The sequence below is a fragment of the Sinohyriopsis cumingii genome, chromosome 6, assembly GCF_028554795.1.
Source record: "Sinohyriopsis cumingii isolate HCF-2022 chromosome 6, ASM2855479v2, whole genome shotgun sequence".
In the NCBI taxonomy this organism is placed as follows: Eukaryota; Metazoa; Mollusca; class Bivalvia; order Unionida; family Unionidae; genus Sinohyriopsis; species Sinohyriopsis cumingii.
In genome coordinates this window covers 17,765,537-17,792,408 of record NC_142966.1, presented here as the reverse complement: position 1 = coordinate 17,792,408, position 26,872 = coordinate 17,765,537, and the positions used below count along the sequence as shown (strand labels likewise).

At 34.9% G+C, this 26,872-nt stretch overlaps 1 protein-coding gene across 3 annotated transcripts in view; it reads right to left on the bottom strand.

Annotated features, from left to right (window-relative positions):
* Window positions 1-26,872, bottom strand: part of LOC149796437 (four and a half LIM domains protein 2-like) — a 279,497-nt gene that overhangs the window by 123,808 nt on the left and 128,817 nt on the right. For all 3 annotated transcript variants that reach the window (XM_089961113.1, XM_089961115.1, XM_089961116.1), the window contains 3 exons: window positions 16,250-16,335; window positions 5,909-6,089; window positions 1,021-1,254 (listed from right to left, as the gene is read on the bottom strand). In XM_089961113.1, the coding sequence (XP_089817239.1) occupies window positions 1,021-1,254; window positions 5,909-6,089; window positions 16,250-16,335 (501 nt within the window). The remainder of the gene's footprint in view (window positions 1-1,020; window positions 1,255-5,908; window positions 6,090-16,249; window positions 16,336-26,872) is intronic.

Genomic DNA, 26,872 nt, shown 5'->3' with positions numbered 1-26,872 from the left:
CTACAAATGATGTGATTCTAGACACACTAGACATATACAAATGATGTGATTCTAGACACACTAGATTGATACAAATGATGTGATTCTAGACACAATAGATAGCTACAAATGATGTGATTCTAGACACACTAGACATATAAAAATGATGTGATTCTAGACACAATAGATGGATACAAATGATTTTATTCTAGACACAATAGATAGATACAAAATAAGTTTTGTCCCTCTAAAAAAGTCCTGTTAAGCCTCCGCAACCCTCCACAATGTCCTCACAACCCTGATTTGGGGTGCAGTTTGGGGTTTGGGACCAATGGCATATTCAGTGGTACAAAAGCAAAGCACCCCAAATAAAATAAATTCACTGTAAATGCTGGAGAAACTTGTTACTTAACTACATTAAGCCTAGATCCATACATCAGTCCCAATAACAATTTTTTTGTGTGAGTGTTCCAATACTGGATTATCAGAAGAAAAAAAATGTATGGGGATATATATTTTAAGTCAACATTATGCATTACGATCTTTCACAAGCTGGCCACCTCAAACATCTAATTTTGCTGTGAATCCAATGGTGTATAGCCCTTTAATTAAATGTTGGAAGAATGCAGATAAAGATATGACTCAAGTGAAAGAATGAATTTTAATGTTATAGTTACGTTCAGTTTTAAAACTGCACAATGTGAAATTACTAAGAAACAAAAATCATTTTTCTATGTTAAAAGAACAAACAATGAAAGACTAATGAAACAAAATAGTGGCCAATACAATCTTGTACTGGGCCCTTTAGAAAATAACAATGGGATATAGAATGAACCCTGCATATAATTTTACATAATAAAATGGCCTTAACTGTACTACAAAAGGAAACATGCAATAAATTAAGAGCCATACAGTAGTTTTGTTTCATTCTGAAAACAAAGGGTAAAGATAGTGAAGGTCACACTTTTGTTTCCAAGCTTGTATGATGAATTCACACATTCCCCTTAACTGCCTCAATTAATATTAAATACCCCTACATACCATTGAAGACTGTAGCTCTTTGACACTGCCAATGTCCATAGCGATACTGTCACGTAACTCTCTAAATATTTCATACTCCTTCACCTCTGATGGGTTGGTGAGCATCCGACAGTATTCCTCGGATAGGTCCTGTTTTGGAAGCTGGTAGATCAACTGAATATCTCTGTATTTTTCTCCAGGTGTGCCAAGTCTTGGCATTTTGTGGTTTGGAAGTTGTTCCATATACTCTTCGATCTGAAAAGAGAAAATATAAAAAAGACAAGTTGTAAATACTCTTATGAACACTGTCAATCCATTTTTGTGTACATAAGAGTGAGCGTGAAATTTGGATTCTTACTGTAGCTTTAACAATTTGAGTCATATCACAATGATGTGGCAGTGTACAGTGATGTCTAGCATTTGGGCATCATGCAGCAGACATGTGGCCTCATGTCCCACCACGTTACATTATCCCGATACCAGTCTGACCAGTCTAACACTAACCTCTTAATGCCGAGTGCCAAGTGAGGCAGCTTCTAGTACCATTTTTGTAAGTCTTTGGTATGACTCAGCCAGGGTTTGAACACACAACTTCCCCCATCCAAGACTGACGCTCTGACCATTTAGGCCACTGAAGTGGTTTCTGTACATATTAATTTTTGTCATCTGGTGTTAAAATTACTTTCTTATTGGTAGAGCAGAGCCTGATTTGAGCAACCTATCCAATGAGCAACCCCGTCATATATAACCAAAATCATCATTGTTTTTTCTGCTTCAAATTTGCATTATGTTACATGTCCAATAAATATTTTTTGCTTTTTGAATGAATAAGTGTTGTATGTTTACTGGTCCTCCCTGATAAATATCTTTCCCATGAGTTGTTATCACTCTCAAAGTTTCCCTGCTTAATACATTAATGCAATGGCTAGTAAATTGTAGGATTCATGATCAAAACTCACCATTTTTATCAACAAGCTTACTAATGTCAGTACAATGTCTTTCACAGGGCATCAGCTACAGAGTAAGCTTAATTATCAAACTTTATTTTTGTATAACAATTCACATATACAGCAATTCAGCTGCTACAATGTACTGACCATTTAATTTGGGGTGTATGCAATTTTCTGTTGAGCTTTGACTATTTATTTTCTTTTATCATAATAAGTTTTTTAAAAATGGATATAATAGCTTCTCTTATTTTTCTCCTCAGGGTATTTTCACTCTAATGTTATCACAAACAAAATGATATACTGATTCTTTGCAATGTTCACCAACTGCTGTCAGGGATTCTCTGTTGGTGTTTAAGTGTTCTTTAGCTCTTGTCTCCAGGTTTCTAGCGGTTTCCTCAATGTGGTCTTTTATCCACAATTATAATAATGGAGTTTTAAGATTACTGAGCACTTCTTATTCATAGGAGTTTGGTCTTTTGGCTAAGCCAAAAAATAAAATAAGCTATTGAAATCATGGAGGGTGTGCCAGTGTTGAACCGCAATTCAGGATTGGAACTTCCACTGCTGTACATAAGGGTTTTGTCGTGTGGTCAACATTTAGTTCATCATGTGACTCCAGTCCAGAAGTCATTCCTGTGATGAAGGCCTTGCGATAAGCTCAAAAGCTAAGGAGTCATAACCTATTGTCTCAAAGAAATGCATCTATTCTTAGTTTCACTGGCTGCAAATGGCTCTATCAAGTGACAATATCCATTTTAGAATTATCTTTATTATTATTCCTTATATTAATTTTATTAAAATACTAAATATTATTTGACCCATGCCTTTTAGGCTGATTTTAGCCATGCTTAAAGCACACACTCGTTTTGCTCAGTTGATTGTGTTGATAAAGTGTTAACACTCATACTGGACAGATGCCTTGGTTATTTCTGTACTATCTGTAACGTCCCCATTAAACATGAAAATATGAAGTTCTTCACCTTCCCCCAATGAAACGGTCTGTCCTAAATGCGATCTATATTAATTTTTCTATAGAGACAAGCATATCTCATGGTCATACTATTTCAAAGACAGTTCTGGCAATGCTATGGTTAAGAATCCAGCAGAGAAGTTTGGGCAACAGTACCATCAAGTTTCCAGTGAATGCAGACACAAATGCTATGGCACTTGCACTACCTTCAAACCCCCTATTGAACTAATGAAAGCAGGAATGACTGTATCAAATTAAGCATATATTTTGCCATTCTATTCATTTTAAAGACGTAATTTGATTTAGGTTTTTATTTAATATCAGTGTGGTTATGATTATGTGTTTGCATGTGTAATTGTATGCCGCTGATATTTGACAATGCCAAGTCCACCAAATATATCTTTCAAAGTGTATTCAGTGCTTAAATAAACAAAAAACAGTTAATTGTTTTTATTCAGATTTCAATTTCCAATCATTTTCTAGCTTATTCTCAATTGGATGACACTGCCTTTTTCTTGTCACGTGCACTGACATCCCACTACCTAAAACATTTTCTGAGTCTCAAACACCCCCACCAACACTCTCTGGGAATATGGCAAGTATGATCATCAACATCATCATCACAAACATACTTGTATATGCACACAAAAATAATCACAACCACACATATATTAAATAAAAGACACAAACCTTTTGTCTTTAAAATCCACTGGACAGTGAAGTACAGTATAAATTTGTAGTTGCCGGTTTTGCTACTGTCATCAGTTTATTATAGTGTATAACTGATACAAATGTTATTAGTATTCATTGTTGGTAATTGTTAAGACTGCCTGTTTCATTAATATTCATTGTTGGTACTTATTTAAGACTACCGGTTTCATTAATATTCATTGTTGGTACTTATTTAAGACTACCGGTTTCATTAATATTCATTGTTGGTACTTATTTAAGACTGCCGGTTTCATTAATTTTCATTGTTGGTATTTATTTAAGACCGCCCGTTTCATTAATTTTCATTGCTGGTATTTATTTAAGACTGCCTGTTTCATTAATATTCAGTGCTGGTATTTATTTAAGACTGCCTGTTTCATTAGAATTCAGTGCTGGTATTTATTTAAGACTGCCTGTTTCATTAATATTCAGTGCTGGTATTTATTTAAGACTGCCTGTTTCATTAGAATTCAGTGCTGGTACTTATTTAAGACTGCCTGTTTCATTAATATTCAGTGCTGGTATTTATTTAAGACTGCCTGTTTCATTAGAATTCAGTGCTGGTACTTATTTAAGACTGCCTGTTTCGTTAATATTCAGTGCTGGTATTTATTGAAGACTGCCTGTTTTGTTAATAATATTCAGTGCTGGTATTTATTCAAGATTGCCTGTTTTGTTAACATTCATTGTTGGTATTTATTTAAGACTCCCTGTTTTGTTACTATTCATTGTCAGTATTTATTTAAGATTGCCTGTTTCGTTACTATTCACTGCTGGTATTTATTTAAGACTGCCCGTTTTGTTAATATTCATTGTTGGTATTTATTCAAGACTGCCTGTTTCATTAAAATTTCACTGTTGGTACTTATTCAAGACTGCCTGTTTCATTAGTATTCATTGCTGGTATGTATTCAAGGGTGCTTGTTTCATTAATATTTCATTGTTGGTATTTATTTAAGACTGACTGTTTCATTAGTATTCATTGTTGGTACAAGACTGCCTAGTAATGGGCAGTAGAAAATCACTTCAGCTTTTGTGACTTGGTTTGTTGATGCCTGTTAATTGGATTAAACTACGCAGTTGTGCATTGTCCCAATGCAGGGTGGTGTTACTTTGTAAATGGATGCTATATACTCCATAATGACTAATATCAATATTGTGCTTGCAATATGTGCCAAGTAATATGCTGCAGTACTTCACAATATCAAACTCTGTCCACCAGGAATTTTTTTTGTTTGACTTTGCTCACTATTTAGATGACTCATCCTTACTAAGTTGCATTTTGACAATATGCCGTCAAATCATACTTCCACAATGCTTCTAACTTTACCATTCCATTACTGAAATAATCATATTTTGCTGTTTATGTACATACTAAAATCTGACTTCAAAGAAATGTTGAAATTGATCACAAGTCAATAATCTTTCATAAGGATCATGAATTGTAATAATCTTTGTTTATTCCATGTGCATCTCTGTTTTCACTAACTTCAAATGAATTGAGCTGTTCCATTTCATCTACTTTACATGCATCAATTAACCTAATGGGCTTTCACACAGCAAAAGTAGCAAAACAAAATAATGCAACACCAGCTACTTTCAGTCAATTACCTAATTCTGGGGGCCCCAAGTGGCCATGTGATCTAAATGGGTCTCCATTACGGATCACTGCCATCTCACCTCTGTCTGCGTGGGTTCGAGTCTCCGATTCGGCCAATGTGGCTATGTGAGAAAGCTTGCCAGCAGCTTCTCGTGGGTCGGTGGTTCTTTCAGGGGTTTACCCAGGTTCCACCATTAATACTGGCCACCAAGTATATAGCCTATTGTGTGCTGAAAAATGGAGTTAAACCCCACAACAACAACAACAACAACCTAATTCTGTGGAATGGTAGTTGTTTACCTCTCAACATTTTCAAAAAACCTCTACGAAATTAACTTCATAAACCTTCTAGTGTTGATAGTTTCCCATGAACGTTGGGCATTTAGCTACGAAAGTCATGCTCTCTTACAATTTAAAAGGCTTACAGTTAGAGGCATATGTTGCAAAGGATGACTCTTCTGTACTAATACAACCATGCCTGTCATTAAATGAAGCAATTACAGTATTTAAATCTGGCAATTAGCTAATAAATACAGGTCAAGATTTCACCTTTTCTACATGAAATGTGATCCAACATATCCCAAAAAGGGCAATATTCACCTTGATCTTGGGTCTTCATGAACATCAGCTTTAAAAAAAAGTCCTATGCTGATCTGACCTAAAGTCGTATAATTATACCTGTTGGCTTGTAAGCCCTGGGGGGACCCATGTGTAACCTTCTTTCAGGGTTTTTTCTTTTGTGGCCTGGTATGCTGGATCATCTTCACGCCGCCAACCAAGCCGATCCCGAACATTGACAAAGTTCTCATTATAGATGTCGTGAAGTTCTCTGGGACATTTACACGAGAGACATATATTTCTGTAAGAAAAGAAACAGTGGAGATTTATTTTTAAAATGTGAATGAGTATAAATGAAACATAAGGATGTCATGTTCCTCATCCAACTCCTGGATTATGACAGCAACAAGGGTTTCAGACAGCACAGTGTCTTGCATACACACTGTTCTACAATGCATTTACTGTGTATACTTTGTATAAACTTTCATACAGAATCCTAAAATTAGTGATGGCTTTGGTCTCGTTGCTAGAAATATGATACCTACATCTTGCCATTTGCTAAGGACAGACAAAAATAATTATACATGTATTTGTGAACAATGATTTTGGGTAGCAAATTTAAAACTGAATGATATCCACCAATCTGCTAAATTAGAATCCACAACTACTGAATGATATCCACCAATTTTCTAAATTAGAATCCACAACTAATGAATGATATCCACCAATCTGCTAAATTAGAATCCACAGCTACTGAATGATAGCCACCACTCGACATGATTAGACAAATCCACAGCTACTGAATGATATTCATCAACCTAGTAGATTAAAAGAATCCACAGAAGAACAAACTCTACCAACTTACTAGATTAGAAGAGTTGAAACCAGCAGCTGCAATCAACAAATTTTCAGAACTATATGATCAGCAGATGCTATCCACTTACATACAACCATCCTATCAACCAGTCTGATGCCCCATATATGACACTCCTATCAACCAGTCTGATGTCCCATATATGACACTCTTATCAAACAGTCTGCTGTCCCATATATGACACTCCTATCAAACAGTCTGATGTCCCATATGACACTCCTACCAGTCTGATGTCCCATATATGACACTCCTATCAAACAGTCTGATGTCCTATATATGACACTCCTATCAAACAGTCTGATGTCCTATATATGACACTCCTATCAAACAGTCTGATGTCCCATATATGACACTCCTATCAAACAGCAGTCTGATGTCCCATATATGACACTCCTATCAAACAGTCTGATGTCCCATATATGACACTCCTATCAAACAGTCTGATGTCCCATATATGACACTCCTATCAAACAGTCTGATGCCCCATATATGACACTCCTATCAAACAGTCTGATGTCCCATATATGACACTCCTATCAAACAGTCTGATCTCCCATATATGACATTCCTATCAACCAGTCTGATGTCCCATATATGACACTCCTATCAACCAGTTTGATGTCCCATATATGACACTCCTATCAACCAGTTTGATGTCCCATATATGACACTCCTATCAACCAGTCTGATGTCCCATATATGACACTCCTATCAACCAGTCTGATGTCCCATATATGACACTCCTATCAAACAGTCTGATGTCCCATATATGACACTCCTATCAAACAGTCTGATGTCCCATATATGACACTCTTATCAACCAGTCTGATGTCCCATATATGACACTCCCATCAACCAGTCTGATGTCCCATATATGACACTCCTATCAACCAATATGTAGTATTATTTATGACATTCCTATCAAACCATTTGTAGTCTTATTTATTATCATCCTACCAACCAGTTTGTTGTCCTATATATGACATTCTTGTCAACTAATCTGTTATCCTATATATGACATTCCTGTTAACTAATCTGTTGTCCTATATATAACATTCATATAACTAATATGTTATCCTATATATGACATTCTTGTCAACTAATCTGTTATTCTATATATGACATTCTTGTCAACTAATCTGTTATTCTATATATGACATTCCTATCAACTAATCTGTTATCCTATATATGACATTCCTATCAACCAATCTGTAGTATTATTTATGACATTCCTAACAATCAATTTTTAGTCTTATATATTATCATCCTATCAACCAGTTTGTTGTCCTCTATACGACATTCTTGTCAACTAATCTGTTATCCTATATATGACATTCCTATCAACCAGTCTGTCGTCCTATATATGACATTCCTATCAACTAATCTGCTGTCCTATATATAACATTCCTATAACTAATATGTTATCCTATATATGACATTCCTATCAACCAATCTGTAGTATTATGACATTCCTATCAATCAATTTGTAGTCATATTTATTATCTTTCTATCAATCAATCTATTGCCATCAACAATTGCAGAAGCTCCTGACTTGGTATCTCACAAGCAGGAGCTTTCCGACATCACATTTTACTGAACTAGTCAGCTACAAGTAATACCTAGCAATTCTTAGGGCTATGCCGGTTGAGGTCCATCTATCTCATCACTCCTATGGTAGCTGGATTGGTCTGAATATGAATGGACGAAAACAAAGACTGACATTCTTTTACTTGATTCTGCTTTCCTGTCATTACTCTTCTGTCAGTCCTATCTTCCTTTCTATATTCTTGACCACATGTCATCTATTGCTTAATAGTCAAATCTGACTCTGTCAGTGTATAATTAGACAAACAGACTGTCTTGTATATGACATTCCTAACAACCAATCTGACGTCTTGTATATGACATTCCTATCAATCAATTTGTAGTCTAGTATATGACCATCCTATCAATCAATCAATCAAAATAAAATAAAAAATCAATCAATCTGTTGCTTATATATGTGACATTCCCATCAACCTGCCTGTCTTATATATGGCCTTCTACCGAACAATCTATTGTCTATCATATGACCATCCTATCACCCAATCTGTTGTCTTATATATGACATTCCTATCAATCAATTTGTAGTCTAGTATATGACCATCCTATCAATCAATCAATCAATCAATCAATCTGTTGTCTTATATATGACATTTTTATAGATGAATTTGTAGTTTTGCATATGACCATCCTATTAATCAACTGACCATTCTATAAACCAATGTGTTGTCTTGTATATGACCATCCTATAAACCAATGTGTTGTCTTGTATATGACTATTCTATCAATCAATTTATAATCTTGTATATGACCATTCTATCAATCAATTTATAGTCTCGTATATGACCATCCTATAAACCAATGTGTTGTCTTGTATATGACTATTCTATCAATTAATTTGTAGTCTTGTATATGACTATTCTATCAATCAATTTATAGTCTTGTATATGACCATCCTATAAACCAATGTGTTGTCTTGTATATGACTATTCTATCAATTAATTTGTAGTCTTGTATATGACCATTCTATCAATCAATTTATAGTCTCGTATATGACCATCCTATAAACCAATGTGTTGTCTTGTATATGACCATCCTATCAATTAATTTGTAGTCTTGTATATGACTATTCTATCAATCAATTTATAATCTTGTATATGACCATTCTATAAACTACTGTGTTGTCTTGTATTGACCATCCAATCAAACAATCTGTAGTCTTACACTGGCCATCCAATCAATCACTCTGTAGTCTTGTATACGACCATTCTATCAATCAATTTGAAGCCTTCTATATGACCATCCTATCAACCAAACTGTAGTCTTTTATACGATATTCCTATCGACCAATTTGTAGTCTTATATTGACCATCCTATCAACCAATTTGTAGTCTTGTATATGACCATCCTATTTATTAGACTGTAGTCTTATTTAGTACCATCCTATCAACTAATGTGTAGTCTTGTATACGACCATTCTATGAATCAAATTGGTGTCTTGTATAAGACCACTGTACATGTACTGAATGATTTGTAGTCAACCAGTCTAAGTCTTTTATATGCTATAAAGAGAATCTTCGGTCTTGTATATGACCAGCAGATGCTACCAACCATTGCATTAAACTATGAAGCCTCTGACAGCCAACTTCCCAAAGAAAGTTTAGATGATTAAACCACTTGGATGCTAGGTACTCAGTATGTATCTAGCTTTGTGGTATTTCTTTAATGTAATGATATTACTTGTAAATTATATCAGGATGTAAGGAAAGCCCATGAGATTGTACAGAAATAACCCGAGTGTAATTAAAAATGTCTAACTATTTTGAAAGCATTCTAAGTGCAATGAAAACATCATCAAAGCATTGTGTTGATTCTTTCTTATTATAAAAGATGTATACCTTGAGATGAAATTAAGATTGTAATGACTTTCAACAACTTGATGCACAAAGCAATAGAGATCTGGTAAGAGTTAAGGAAAAAGTGTTAGCAACAGAAAATTTTGTAGCAGAAGAACTACTTTATATTTTGTTATAAAATATTAACTACAATCCTTAATTCAATCTTTTGGAACTAAAAAAGAATGACTTTGCTCTCTGTCTGCATAATTTGTGTTAAATGGAAAGTATCATTTTTCTCCGATACTCTACCTTCCCCATAAAAGTAATATTACTATTGTGTACTGACTCATCCATCATGTATTTCAGGTAAACTAAGTTGCATTATATTTTTGCATGCCAATAAAGAACAAATAAATAACAATGTATATTCAAAGTTCGAATGAATTGCAACTGAATGTACAACACAGATAGTGGTCCTTGTGGGTCTGTGATTGTTCACCACGTTTGCCTAATGGCCAAAAATCCGAGACTCTACTCAAATTTCATCCAATACTACTGATTGCATGTGTTATGAAAGTAGTTGTTTCAAAGTTTCTCATTTGGGACTAACTAACTAGACCATCAATTAATATTTTATCAAGAACCTCATCTTCAAATTACCATCCATTCAGAAGTAGCAGTGATAACAAGATTTTTAATATAGCTATTCTGGCAGACAGACTGGACTTCAGATTATATTAACTTACGATCAACTAAACAGTATAAGAAGTTTTTAGTGAAGACCCATGTTGATATGTCCATCCATTCAGGAAGAGTAGCAATAAAAACTTTCAAGATGGCTGATGTGATAAACATCATACTGGACTTCAGATCAGCACCATATTTGCTAAGGACCAACTCAACTAAAGATCATATGAAGTTTTATTGAAGATCCTATGATGATATGATCATCCATTCAAAAGAAGTGGCAATAAAAACATTCAAAAGATTTTCAAGATCGCTGAAATGGCAGCCATTTATAGGTGGTACACTGCAGTTTCATTAATTTGCATAGGGTTAGGTTTTTAAAGCAAAAGAATTACCCTGGTTTTCCTCACTGGTCATCCTGGCTATTTAACAAAATGACCTTGAATATCTCAGGTACTGATAAGTATTGATAAAGGAGCTTCTAATTGCCTTTATCTTGGTGTATGATTGATAGTATGGGTTACAAAGTATACAGCTTAGCCTTACTTCAGATGTACACCTATAATTTTTTATATATACAAAAATGCAAGTTCTGCTAAATCATTTTCACTTCCTGAACTTCAAAGAAACATGTATACAATAAAAAGAGCTGATAAAAAAATTCTATATTTTATATATCTGGTGAATTGCTGGAATACCTCTACTTCATAGAGCTGGGTTTGTTTTGTTGATTTTAAAAGCACCTTTATCAAAATACTAGTTATGTCATGCCTAGGAAATTGGAGGCAAGTTCCTTTCCCAGGGACACACAAAGGTAGCTAACCCTAACTGGCCTGGGTGGGTGGGTGGGTGTCGAAACCACAACCTTTGAATTACATTTCCAATACTATACCAACTCAGCTATCATGGTTTGCCTTCAAAGAGATGAGCCAAAACTGCATACAGAACAATTAAAATGCATTGAAAACTGCATACAGAACAATAAATGCATTGAAAACTGCATACAGAACAATAAATGCATTGAAAACTGCAATACAGAACAATAAATGCATTGAAAACTGCAATACAGAACAATAAATGCATTGAAAACATTTAGTAGAGTACAAAATTCTTAGTCCAGTTATCCTGCTGTAAGCACAGTCAAAAAATATAAACAATGTGATCAAGACCAATTCCATGATTTTCTTATCACATAAAGCTATTTTAGAATAGAGTACACCTGATTTTAGTCCATAGCCATTTCTAGGATTTCCAAAGATATGAGACATAGTTTGACATTTTATACTCAGACAGTTTATTATAAGCCATGATGTTCCCACCTGTTCACAAATCACTCACCAATCTGATATCTGCCCAATAACCAAATGCAAGAGTAGTCATGCTTTCAGACATTCTGTAGAAATTCCTTCCAATGCAGATGACTATATCTGCCATGAAAACAAATGTTTCAAGAATTCTCTCCATTTTGCATTATTGACCCTTTATACTAGCATACTTTCTATCAATGTTGGTCAAATTCTGCTCAACATTTTGTTCAGATGAAGTTGACTATGTTTCACTATTTCTAGCCATGGTAATTTCTTGTTCCAGGACATAACGTACCAATCAAACTTTGTTTCAGAGCAGATCATGCCATGCAGAAGCACCAGGATCTGCAAATAGTTGCTTCATTCAATAAAAATGACAAATGTTGTAAGTGCTACAGGACCTCTACTAACAGCATGACTTAAGTCATAACAAGCACTTTAAGCTCCTTAAAGCCAGGATGCTTTCTTTAAATCTGGTAAATTCCGTTGAGTGTTTTTTGTAGAAGAACTTGATTAAAGGTTTATATATTTTGTGTAACTTACTGGATGGTGAATCAGCCTCATTTAAACAAAACTGAAAGTCATTTGCGCAAAAAACTGCAGAGCAGATTTTGCAAGGCTGTTGAAAGGAACTATAGAGTTGATTTTGAGAAGTCATTGAAAGCTTTTCTGTGTCAAGTAATGTTAGCCATTTTGGATGGTGGATTGGTATCATTTGCATAAATCTGAAAACCTTTCACACCTGGATGATATTCATCAAATATAATCAAAATCTGTTCAGTGCTGTTTGGGAAGATGTGTCTATTTTTTGTTATGGCATATATACTTGATGGTCAATTGATGTTAATTATACAGGATGCATTCTACCAAGTAAGGCTGAAATTGGTTCTGTCTGTTTTGGGGAAATTGAAAATGGCAACTGCTGAAAGATAGATTATGGAAGAAATGGGGCCAGACCATAAACTCACTAACAGCCTTGCAACCTGGTAAGTTAAAACGTAACACTTGCTCAAAGTGTCTGACACCCTACAATTAAAAAACAATGATAGGATAATTCGTTCTTATAACTGCTTTGTATTGAAACCATCTCAATATTCCTGAGTGAAGAGATTCTCAAATGGGCACTACGGCAGCCATCTAAATGAAAACTCTGACTCTCTTCAATTTGGACAACTAAATATTATTAGAAGACTTGGTGAAAACTCCATGCTGATATAACCATCTATTCAGTTGAGTTACTCATTATCTTCACTGTGGTAGCCACATTTAAGGTCAGATTTGCACCATTTTCATTCAGAAGCAACTATATATCAAGCTTAGTCTTCTGGTGAAAACCTCATGTTGATATGACTTTTCATTATGATGAAGAGCAATAACAAGATGGCTGCCAAGTTGGTTGACCATACTGGATATCAGATTGGCACCATTTTCATTTAGTTATAACTAGACATTATAAGTCTTCTGGTTAAAACCCAAGTTTAAATGACTTACAGCAGTATGATTTTCAATACTGCTGCAGTAACAGCCTTAATGGATATCAGATTGGAAAACGTTTTATTTAAGACCAACTAGACATCATAAGAAGTCTTCTGGTAAAACCCCATACAATTATGACTTTCCACTTAGGAGGAGTAGCAATAACAAGATTTTCAAACTTGCTGTGGTGGTCATATTGGATATCAGATCAGTACCATTTCCATATTTACCAACCTGAAAACCCCAAGCTGATATGACCATGAATTCAAGAGGAGTGGCAATAGCAACAGCATTTTCATTTAGGACTAACTGTGACCTTGCAATGAATTATTGTGTAAATTTCATGGAAACCTCCACAAGTAGTTTAGGAGCAGTGTCAACAAAGTTATCCTCATGGTTCCCCCACTTTAAAAAAAAAATTCCAGGTCATTTCCAGGAAGAAATTGATTTTTTCAAGGTTCACATATAACCATTATTAATTGGAATTAAGAACATTTTAGCTTATAAAGCATGCATTAAAAAAAATCAAAGATGTTTCTATTCTGAGATTGCCAAAACATCTTAAGTCAGAAAAGATGATCATGCGCTAAAGCACAAAATATGTAACATGAAACAAGTTCGACTACTGTATATTCCTGAAAATTGGCATGTAAAGTCATTTCAATGTACAGAATAAAAATTATAACTTTTCTTGGCTGACCTGCATTATGTTGGTATGAGGAAACAACACAATGAACATAAACTACTTTTATTCTTTTCAAACATTTAATTCTAAATGGATCAGAATAATCAGCTGTAAAACAAGATAACAGCATGTCATACAGAATAAACATTTCCTATCACAGTAGAAAAAAACAATAAATGGAAAGTGTTAGAATCTAGTCTTGTAAAGAAAATAGTTTAAACCCACAATTAATCTGTGCCAATAAAACCCAAAATAAGATTTTTCAAACAACCTAAACTCTTTAAGATGTCTGGTCAAAATCCATGATTTAAATCATTTGCAAAATAGGGTTGAGTAAATCTTGACAAAAAGACATTAAAAATTTGATACTACTGTAAAAAAAAGACTTTTCTGTAAAATCTGTCTGCTTGTAATGTGATAAACCAGTCCCCAAATCCTGTATTGATACTCATGGGAGCTTGTTTTGTTTTGTGATATTCAATACAAGTGATAACAATCTCTCATTTCTCCTGCAGCCTAAATATCTGAAACAAATGCTTCAAGCTGCATGTCACAGAATAATAGTTTAGCACCAAAGTTTCAGCTCAGTGATTCAACATTTTGGACAACATATTTGATTTAAAACGAATGTCAGTCCATTTCTAATACGAGTTTCCTCAGAATATTCCCACAATCTTTTTCCCTTTCTGACATTTAGGTTGGGATGTGGGGTCAGAGCAACTATCAAAAATTTGGAAGTTTGGGTCTAGCAAATGTAAACAATATTATGTCGAGTCATACCTGCATGAAATCAATAGGAAAAATTATTTATTTCTCAGAAATGGCAAGTATTCATTGTCTTTAATCCGCTGACAAAACTACATGAAACCTGACCCAGTACTCATGGTGACATAGGAAGTCCAATAGTCATGTGATATTATAAACACCTAATCTTGTTGCATAAAAAATAAAATATATTAAATGAATGTCAGATACCTTTTTGTAAAAACCAGAAAGAACAAACTTTTCAAAATATTTATTTCAAGAACAATGACCAAAAACTTGTCGCTGTAGCAGCAATCTGGACTCATTTTCATCAACCACAGAGTACATGTCAACCTGTTACTCACCTGATACAACAAACCCCATGTAGCTGTTTTCACAATAAATAAATAAAAAATTGTGTTCTTTCATTATGTTCTGTATTATTACAAACAGTATACAACTTTCTTTTTTTTTTTTAAATCCTACTTCTGAAACCGGTTACTGAAATCACGTGACTACTGCATCTATGATATCATGAACATGTGGGCTGTGAGATTTGTATACTCGTGCAACTAGCAATGCAAATCGCTACTACAAGGTCAAATTTCATCAACACCATAGTTACATATTGTCTTTCAGTGGATTAAAAAGATAATGACGTAAACTCATATAATTTCTGAGAAAATAAATAATTTTTAAGTCAATTTCATGCAGATATGACACAATGCTACAACATTTAAGTTTGCTAGGACATTTGGTAAGTGGCACCTCTTTGCCACCACCATGTTGGCTTTTAGTGATGATAGACGGTTTTCAACATTAAATGTATGAAAGGACGCAGATATTGAGCTGCTCTTTGAAACAACCAGTCTACTAGCAGAATCTAATCCACTGAAATGTTTGGATTGGCTTGACAAATATGTTTATGGCAAGCGCCTAAATGATCCATACTGCAACATTAGAATATTCTGGTCAGAACTTGTTAAATTATCTCGCGATCAGCTCAGTTACAACTCAATTACATAATTGTTTTGGGTGCCAACAGTTGGTGGAAAATTCCCAGATTTTTCCCAACTTTCATCAATATTTGCAAAATCCAAGGATTTTTAATGGTTAGAATTTTTTATCATTTCTGTCAAACTTTTCCAGATTTCCCAGTAGCGTGGGAACCCTGTATCCTTACAGATGGAAGCTGGACAATGGACAACAGCCTATCCAATAAGTTCTTCTGGTCTATACACAGTAAAGCAAAAGATTAGTTCTAAACCAGGGAGTAATGAAACGCAGTTTATTAAAATCTTATCTTACCTCCATTCATGTGCACTGAAGCCAGGACACCTGTCCTCACAGGCTAAACATGGCTGACCCTCATCCACCTCCTGCACCAATATGCCCTGAAACACAGATGTCACAAGTTTTACTAACATGAAAATAACTTCAAGTACAGTTCAAACTAAAATGTTTAAGATCTGCTGCTTCCATAATGGAGGAACATAATCATTAAAGTCATTCTGACAATGCCTGGAAATTATTTTGAAAATTCTGGACATGATGTTTTAAACCAAATAAACTTTCAAAATATTCTGGATATTAGGCCAGTAAGAACATGTTGGTAAGCATTTATCAGGTTAGCATTTATTAGGACATTTGGCCAGTCAAAACATGCTGGACATTAGGTTAGTATTTATTAAAGCAAATTGTAAAATTCCTTCAGAAGATACACACTCTGGTAATTGCTGGTGTTGGGCCACGAGAACTTACAGAAATAAAATTCTGTCATGTACATGATATAAGCTTGACTAAGATGGGACTTACGGTCACTTTTTAGTTACTTATACTTTACATATTTAATGAAGCAAGTGAAATGTTAGTCTCTGTTAAGTACAGTATAAGTGAAAATAATATTGATCTATGCCTTGCCTACATTTCACTTAAAAGTGACACACAAATGGTATCAGTTAAGTATTATGGACATTGTAATTTTCTAACAGTATCAAGTTTGCGGTTTACTGCACAACACAATCTAAGTTCAACATGATCTTTTCTCAAAATTCACAACTTTCTACCAGATTTATCATTTTAGTGAGTTTTGTTATTATATTTAATCTGCACTGTTTGTCAGTTTTTTTTATTTATTATACACTGTGGGTTATGTAAAACTGTATTTTGTAGATGACCTCCAAAAATCAAGTTCACTGTCCACCTGACAAATATCATTGATTTAAAAATAAATTCTGTAAACATTTAAAACATAGCTAACATTTTCACTATGAGAGTGGGTTTAATATTAGGATCATTATCAAAAGAAGTAAACATATTTAACTTGGTCTGAGTCAAGGACATTGTGTTTACCATATTCTTTATTATAATTTTAGTTACAGAGACATTCCAATTATAACAGATTTTTCTAGAAATGAACTTTTGATCTTCATCCAGGTTATTATTTTGTGTCTTAGTTTGTTTTATGATCTTGTTTACTGGAAATTTTTTTTATTCATTCCTGTGATAACATCTGGGCATAAACATTTATCTTGTTGTATTCAGATTTTGATTTGAATGAAATTATTTATTAATCTCTGGAAATACAAAGTGCTCAATAGTATTCTTGTAAAAAGACATTAACTGGTATGTTTTTACATTTTCACCTTTGTATTTTATGGAAATAAATTTGTTCTATCAACAACAAAAAGACAACAGAATGTCATCATGTTTCATTTTAAGTATTATACAATTGAAAATAACAGAACACTGAAACAAAACTTCCAACATTTGTGTGTATGTGTGTGTGTTTTTTTTCATGTAGGAGAGTAGCAATATATACAAGATTTTCAAAGTGTCCAAGCAGGGCCGTTGTCATTCATAACCAAATAAACTATGGGATGAATGTGTTTTTTAGTTTCATGGCCATCCTCCAGAAGTTTTTAATAGTAATAACATACATGTCTTATTACCACTAGAGCTAAAAATTCCCTTCGGTTTTATTTCTCTATTAAACTACCAAATAAACACCAAAAGAAAGTATAATTCAAAGGTGACTAGATCTTGTTTCTCTGACAGCCAAGAAATGTGTTGCCAACAATGCTTGCTTCAACTCTACTGAACTCTGATGCATTGCTGAAATTTTGTATGGTAAATCTCAAAGACAAGCTACAAAGGTCATCATTCACTATTCTAAAGTGGGTTTCTTTCTTTCTAATTTGTTAGTATATCTATGCATATATGAGATAATAAGTATCAGGCTTAGTGAGATAGGACTACTCACCATGCAAACAATCATCAGCAACCCTGTGTTGCTCTACCCAACCCACCCCCAAATTTGCTAATTCTGCACCAATTTATGTTACTGTATTAGCAACAATGTCTGAGAAAATTACCTGAAGAAATAAAACAAAATAACTTGAGCATTAATGCCAGACGAATGGATTTTTAGATGGACTGGCTTCCATCCATAAACTGGCACTGCTTTGCAATCCAACAAAGTTTGACCTCTTACAGCTTTCTCAGATCTGATCTTATAATTTATTACAGGAATGGATTTTTCAGCACAACATGGATTTTGTGTCAAAGCTGCAAATCAATCAACAGATAACATTTTCTTCTCTATGACTGAAATTACATTAATAAACCTACAACTGGTTAATTTATCTGGGTCAAAATATTTATGGAAATTGAAAAAACTTGAGCAAACTGAGGGACAAATAACTCAACAAACATAAAATATGCACATACTGTGTGGAGTACTGTAGTAGGCCACAATCTGAGTATACAATTTCATTCTCAAACTGTGCAAGAGATGCTGTATTAACTAGAACAGACATCCCATGGAGGTTGGATCTACATCTGGCAGCTGTAGTTCAAGGTCACACAAGATTCATTTTAGTCACATCACTACAATGTCTGCAGTGTGACAGTTTATAGTGATGTCTAGCACTGGGGCATCATATGGCAGACTGTAGCATCATGTCCCACCCAGTCACATTATCCTGACACCAGAATGACCAGTCCTAGCACTAACCTCTTAATGCTGAGAACCAAGCGAGGCAGCTGTTAGTAACATTTTTATAAGTCTTTGGTATGACTTAGTCAGGCTTTGAACCCTCAACCTCCTGCATCTGAGGTAGATGCTCTAACCACTAAGCCACAAGAGAGATCGAAGATCCACAATAAAATTGTCTGGTTCTGTCATTTATATGGCCACAGGCAAAGATAGCATTGGCACATTACTTTTGGAACTAATTCTAATAATTCCCCCAAATAATGACTTTAAATGTGCAATGTCCTTCTCAGCCAGTGACAAATTTAAGGTCATTTTTCATCCATTTCAAACCATGCCCCAAATGACTTAAAAAAGCAGTTGTGTATTAAGCATTTCACAGCATGTCGGCATAATAATGGCTATATGGTACCAGTTAAAAGTAAAGTTTAAAAATATAACAACAGAACCATTAAACACCAACCCCATGTTTAATAATCTTGTTTAATATATACAGACACTTGCAAATTAATTTTTGTTAGCAGAAACACTTTTCTTCTTTCAACCACACTGACCTTGGAACCTGGATCTTTTCTTCTCAAAACTGACTGACTTCTTCCTTAAGTGTAAGCCATCCATAAAAGTTGGTCCAGGTCTGTGATGAAGCACTAACATTATTATTTGGAAAAAAAAAAATTCTTTCAATCTCATTGACCTTTTGACACCAAAGGTGATAGTCATCTTTCATTCACCAATTCAAGCCATACACAGAAATTGGTAAATAGATGGTGGAGACTTCAGTTATGGTGCAGAAACCATTTTCCTTCTTTCAGACAGTGACCTTGACATGCGAGCTTTTAACCTCAAAATCTATAGGGTTCTTCCTTACCACGAGTGCATGCCATCCACAAAGTTTGGTAACTGTTGATCGCAAACAAAATCTTGACTTATTATGAAGAAATTAAGTTGGTGAAAGACAGAGGGACAACATCGCAACATAAGAAAATATGCTCTGCCTTATAGCGGCATAAAAAAAATTAAGAACTTAAGTCATTGCCTTTCAGGTTCTTGTAAGAAAACAATTGTTGAATACATGGAAATAGGAGTACAATTGATCTTACAGATGGTTTGAAAAACCCAAACTTGGCAATCTTCTTTTACATAATTTCCAAGGTTCATACTTTTGTGTGTGTGTGTGTGTGTGTGTGTGTGTGTGTGTGTGTGATTTTGACTTCTGATATAGATTTAAACAATTTTCAGTCATATCACTATGATGTCTAGTGTGGCAGTTTATAGTGATGTCTAGCACTGGGGCATCATGCCACAGACATGTAGCATGATGTCCCACCCAGTCATATTATCCTGACCCCAGGCAGACCAGTACTAACCCTAACCTCCTTACTGTTATGTGCCAAGCAAGGCAACTGCTAGTACCATTTACGTTAAGTCCATACTTTTGTACATATTGGAGTATATTTGATTTAGGCTCCATAAATAGGAATTCAATGGACTACAGACAATACTTATCCAAGAATTATTTACGACTATACTGTTAATTGCCAGATGAGACATGGTGTGTGATGAATATACACTCTTACAAACAAAAGCATTTATGTTTTTAAAACACATATGCACTCACTCCTTTAATGTTCTTATTATGGTGTTGTGCAAAATCCTCAAAAAGTAAATTTTTGTCTTTTAAAATTTGGAACAATTTGAATAAATACTATCATCAGATAAACATAAATACCAAACTTTAATTTTCAACTTTGGGTGGTTTTTATTACAAAAGTCAGAGTCCTAAAGGCTAAGCCAATCAAATACCTGAAAAGGACTGATCATATAAAAAAAAAAAAGTTAGGGTAGGAGGGCTTAAGATTTTCTTTCAACTCATTTTACTTTCTGGCGAGTTCAACTAATATAATGGATATAATTAGTTATATTTTGGCAACAAATCAGAGCAAGAATACAGAACATTTTATTCAAGATATTTGGGGGTCAAACATATTTTTTAAATTTTATTTATTTTGATAAAAAAATATGGCCTTGAGAACAGATATAATTGTTCAGATGGACATACATAGAAGATGACTGATGCATGGCAACAACAGGTCCTTATGTTTAAAATATAAATGAAAATGTGAACATGTATGCTGATTTAATCTAGATTTCTACTTTTGACTGCAAGTGCACAGGGGGCCCCGAGAGGCTGAGTGGTCTAAAGCGCTCTCCGTTACGGATCACTGCCATCTCACCTCTGTCTGCCTTGGTTCGAGTCTCGGATTCAGCCTATTTGGGTATGTGAGAATGCTTGCCAGTAGCTTCTCGTGGGTCAGTGGTTCTTTCCGGGTTTCCCCAGGTTCTTTCTCCACCATTAATACTGGCCGCCACGGTTAGCCTTTAGTGTGCTGAAAAATGGCGTTAAGCCCTGCAAAAACAACAGCAACAAAAAGCAAGTGCACAGCTTATTATTCATTAAATTAAATTTTACATGAGACAGACACAAGACAGACAGATAAAAAAATTACCATGACAGAAAACAAAATTATCTGAGAGAAACAGAAAATTTGGCTCACTATGATACTTTACTTCTATCTGATTTATTTTCCACTGGTATCTTTTCTTGTTTTTCAATGATACCAAGTGAGTAATGAGACAAAAGTCATTATAGCACAAAAATCCATTCACTTTCAACCTCGTTTAGGTATAGCATCAAGTTTACTCAGCATCTCATGGTACAAAAATTAATTATCACACAATGTAGATGCAATCCAATCTGCTTTAATACCAAACACAACATTTCATGTGCATGCATGGTCTTTGTCAAAACTACTAATACAGAACAGGCACCATTAATTCCTGAAGGTTTTCCAATGTTTTATAAACCTCGAAAATTAGCCCTCAGATTAAATCAGCCATGATTAGATCAAGCTGATGAGAGTGATATGAATATAAACCATACATTAGTAAATTGCAACCAGACACCCAGCTTCTGTTCCTAGAATATTAAATTCATGTATTCCAAGAATAGTTTCACGCAATCTCATTCCGAGAAATTCCTTAAGGATCATTTTTGATACCTTTGGCATGCTGGACATTTCACAATGCTGAATAGTGTGGGCAAAAAAATCACTGGTCATGCATCACACTCAACCCATTACATTATCATGCCCCTGCTATAAACTCATCTGTACCAATGGGACACTCATTATTGAGATGGAAAGTCTTAACGATTTTTACTCAAACCCTTGCCATGGCACACAAACAACAGACAGCCAGGAAGTCCACAGGAGGAAAGGCTCCAATGAAACAGCAACCAAGGCTGCTCGTAAGAGCACACCATTCTAAAAGGATTTGTTTTTGGTTGGTATATTTTAGCACCTTGTGTGATCAAACTCTTATTACATTTTGCCTATATTTCGCTGTGCATTTACATTATTTTAAGAACTTTTCTCATTATTACTTTTGATTTTGATTGGTATATTTTTGCACCTTGTGTGATCAAAATATTGTTTACATTTTGCTCATAGTTTGCTTTGTATTTGCATTATTTTCAGAACTTCTTTTATTATTACTTTTGATTTTTGTCTGGAATTAGTATTTAATTCAGTTAGTTTAGTTAGGCAGGCTGTCTTCTGCAGTTTTGCATTTTGATTTCCAATTTATTTGACATTATGACATTTTGTAATTATATACTTGTTTTTGGGTGAACGTAGTAGTGTGAGACCCACTGAGTGAACTTCATTTTTGCTCAGTGAGCTTTACTTATACAAACCCAATTAAGGTAGATATTAGTATTAGAAACAGAGACATCTCTAAAAAACACAGCGAATGGACATAACAAGTAAGAAAGTTATGTATAGAGGGGCAAAGCTAGAGAAAATTATTTCCATGTCAGCCTGGAAAAGGGAAACGGAAGAGAGATACTGGTAGCTAATTCTCACCCCACAGGATGCCAGATGTTGGACTTCGAGGCAGTTAATGACTGCCCGTAACAGTCTGACATAATTACGGCCATGAAATTGAAAGGGGTTGACATAAGCATGATTGAAGGAATACAGAATGGGGGGCGAAATAAGTACATTATTTACCCCAAAGATTTTGATACTCCCATACTGGAAGAAGGGGAAATAGAAATCATGGGCCTCAAAACGGTGGTGTGAAGGGCACCTCCCATAGCCAGAGAGGTGGAGCCCAATACCAAAGAGATTTTCATATCAGGACTCCCTCTGGAGGTTGATAACGAAGTTCTAGTACAAAAAATGTTACATAAGTTTAAAGTGAACATAAAGAGACAAATGATGGCAATGGTATGGGGTTACCAGCCCATAAAAACAGGAGTTTTGATTGTTACCATTGCAAAAGAAGATACAACAAAAATCCCAACATTCTTCCATGTACTAGGGTTTTTAGTAAAATCCTGGTACAAGATTTGTGAAAAGGAAAGAGCCTGCACCCCTTGCAGAAAATTAGGACATGCACCAAGAGACCGTCAAAATCCCTGTGTCCCAAAAACATAAGCCAGCGCAGCAGCAGAAACACAAGAAGTCAAGGAAGGGGAAATGGCAAATTATCCAGAAATATCAAACCAGATTACAGAGCCAACCCTAGGGACAAATATCCAAATCACTATGCCATCAATAATTGATACAACAGAGATCAATAGCACCAATGTGCATCAAAATGGGGAAAGGACCTAGAGTGGGAGGATTTCGGGAAAAAAAACAAAAATCATGTAAACCAGAGGGTAGGGGGTATGAGGTCATGCAGTGCAATAATGCAAAAAATCCATACTACCTTAACTTCAAACTGAGGATGAGGACCCCACTGAAAATGAAGAACCAAATAAAGAAGAAGGGCTGGTGATCCTGATAGAGACAAAACCACTCACATCAATACCGGTGCATAAAAAGAGGAAACACCACACTTCCTCATTAGCTCTTCCCTGGAAGGGGAGTTGAGCTTAGATGATTTTGGCCAAAATAAAACACAACAGACATACCATCAGAATCCAAAAAAAAAGAAAAACAATCAAATGACATGGAAAAGAAAACAGATGAGACATACAATGGAAATGACATGGAAAATGAAACAGATGAGATAATGAAAATGACATGGGAATGGACCAGGACATAAACTTAGAAACGGACAATGATGAGGGAAACGACGAAACAAAAAATGAAACAAACATAGATGATGAATCAGATACTGAGGAGGAAATACAAAAATCACAATGGCTTAAAAAAAGCCAGAGGTCATTTGGATTACTTCTCCTGATCATCACTAACGTAAGCTCCCTTAAGTATTGCCTCCTGATGTTTTGATATGCCAATACTGATTTTTAATTTATACTATCTTTGTCCTGATCGATATTATCAAAAGCTCATCTTTCCAGACTTGGGGGAAAGTAAGTGATCCCATTATACATGAAACAGTCTGGTAAATCTAAAACATAAACCAGTCTGCATTAATAAAGTAGTGATACTGACATTTAGCAAATGAATGTGTGTGTTTGATATTACTGCAGTCCTGGATATCCACACCATTTTAAAACAACCATTTTACCCAACACAGACAGCCACAGGAAACTACCGGTGGCACAATTTCAAACTGGCCACTGCCATATATAAATACAAATATTACTTACCAGAATTCATGATACAACATTCATTTTATCTGCAAAAAAGGTAATCTTAAAGCAGGCTTAAGTGCACCATGCGCCTGGCATTACTTGCACAAGGTAACTCTACACGGCTGAATCAACTATTGTATAGCACTGAATGTGGGTTATGATAGTTGTTCATATATGTAAAATTTGCTGTTAAACATTCAGTTTCAAGAGCAAATTTGGCTGCAGTTGGAAATGTAATTTTGAAAAATGCCACTCCATCATTAATCCATGCCCATACAACATGCAAACCTGCTTATAATCCTATGACATGGTTTATATGGCCCTGGGGAGTTTTTTTTTCAAGAACTTCTCAAGGAGATTTCAAAGATTTTAAAAAGTTTTCAAGGAGTATTTTTTCTTAATACAGAAGCTGTACTCTCTCCATATGTTACTTTATCCCTGCATAACAGTTACAAAATAAAAGAAAAAAAATCACATAATATGGTGCCAGTCTGTAGCAAAGGTACCCTGGCAAACTAACAATATTGTGTCATTTGAGCCACCCAACTTAATTTTTTATTTGGAGAAAAATATGTAAATAATGAAGCTACGGATTTCAAAAGTGATACATTTTATTCAGTATTAATGTTTTGTATTCCCTCAGAAAAATTTAAGATTTGGGAATTTGTTTCATCAGTTTATCAACAAATTCAAGGACTTTTCAAGAACAATACTAGCAAGTTTTTAAGGCAAGCTATCAAATTCAAGGATTCTTACCAGTTGCATTATCCATTTTTAAAATCAGTAGGGGATACAAACAAATGGTATAGTGTGAGAATACCTGAGTCATTAGTTGCCATTTAAAGAAACATCAAATGACCATGTTTGTGACTCTTGATGACCATGGCCAGTAACTTAACTGTCACTGCCTGCCTCGGTTCCTTCCAAGAGCAACAAGAATTCCCATTCACCAAAGAAGCACTGACATACCCTTAAAGAAGCACTGAGAAGCACTGATAGTTCCTGAGTGGAGACCATATTACTTGTTAGCGCTGAAAGTTCTTATGGATGGAGTCTTGGCCAGCAATGAAGGTTTCTCATTATAGTCTTTACCAACTCAGACATTTCTGCAAAAGCCCTGCACCAGAACTGACAGTTTCTCATTGGAATCCCAAGCAACACTGCACAAGAGTTCTTCAAAGCAGCACATGACTGTACGAAAAGATTTTAATGTGGCATAGCAAAAAGAATAAGAAGAATAAGAATTCTTTATTTCAGTCTACAAAGTCCATACCTATAAATTAAAATATAATTATAAAGTAATTCCTTTCAATGACAATGACAGCTAGTCACAGGAGATTATACTAGGCAGCACATGACTGTACTAACAGATCCTAATGTGGCATAGCAATGACAGCTAGTCACAGAAGATAATACCAAGCAGCACATGACTGTACTAACAGATCCTAATGTGACATAGCAATGACAGCTAGTCACAGGAGATTATACTAGGCAGCACATGACTGTACTAACAGATCCTAATGTAACACAGCCAGCTATGACATCTAGTCACAGGAGATTATACTAGGCAGCACATGACTGTACTAACAGATCCTAATGTGACATAGCAATGACAGCTAGTCACAGGAGATAATACCAAGCAGCACATGACTGTACTAACAGATCCTAATGTGACATAGCAATGACAGCTAGTCACAGGAGATTATACTAGGCAGTACATGACTGTACTAACAGATCCTAATGTAACACAGCCAGCTATGACATCTAGTCACAGGAGATTATACCTAGCAGCACAGGCAGTTTCTCAGACCCAGACCATAACTAGTAATGAAAGTTCATCTTAGGTGATCTGACCAGCTATGACAAAGTTTATGCAAAGTTCATACCAAACTAACAACATCAACATACAAACATGAAAATGTTCATGATGAAAAAAATTGCTCCTCAGACCAAGTTAGGAGCTCTCCACTTAATAGATACATTCTCTCTCCAAAATGGTTGCTCTAAATAAAACATGTTTATAACAAACTTATTTAACCACATACTGTAGTTAAGTGTTAATGTGACACCAAGCATGAATAATGGATAGTTTCTGAAAATAAAGATGTTCTTTTGGCCTTTCCTGTAAAAGGTTTTCCATACTGACATGTTCATGGTCAAATTAAAACTCTATACAAGTCCACCATTAAGGTTCAGATAATGGATATTGATTATGTATGTGCCTGACTAAATGTGCCCCCCCAAAAAAACAAAAAAAACAAGCTCATCTAGTTAGTGGACATATAAAAACCTGTAAATTCAAATTCACATACAATGAAACTGTTGA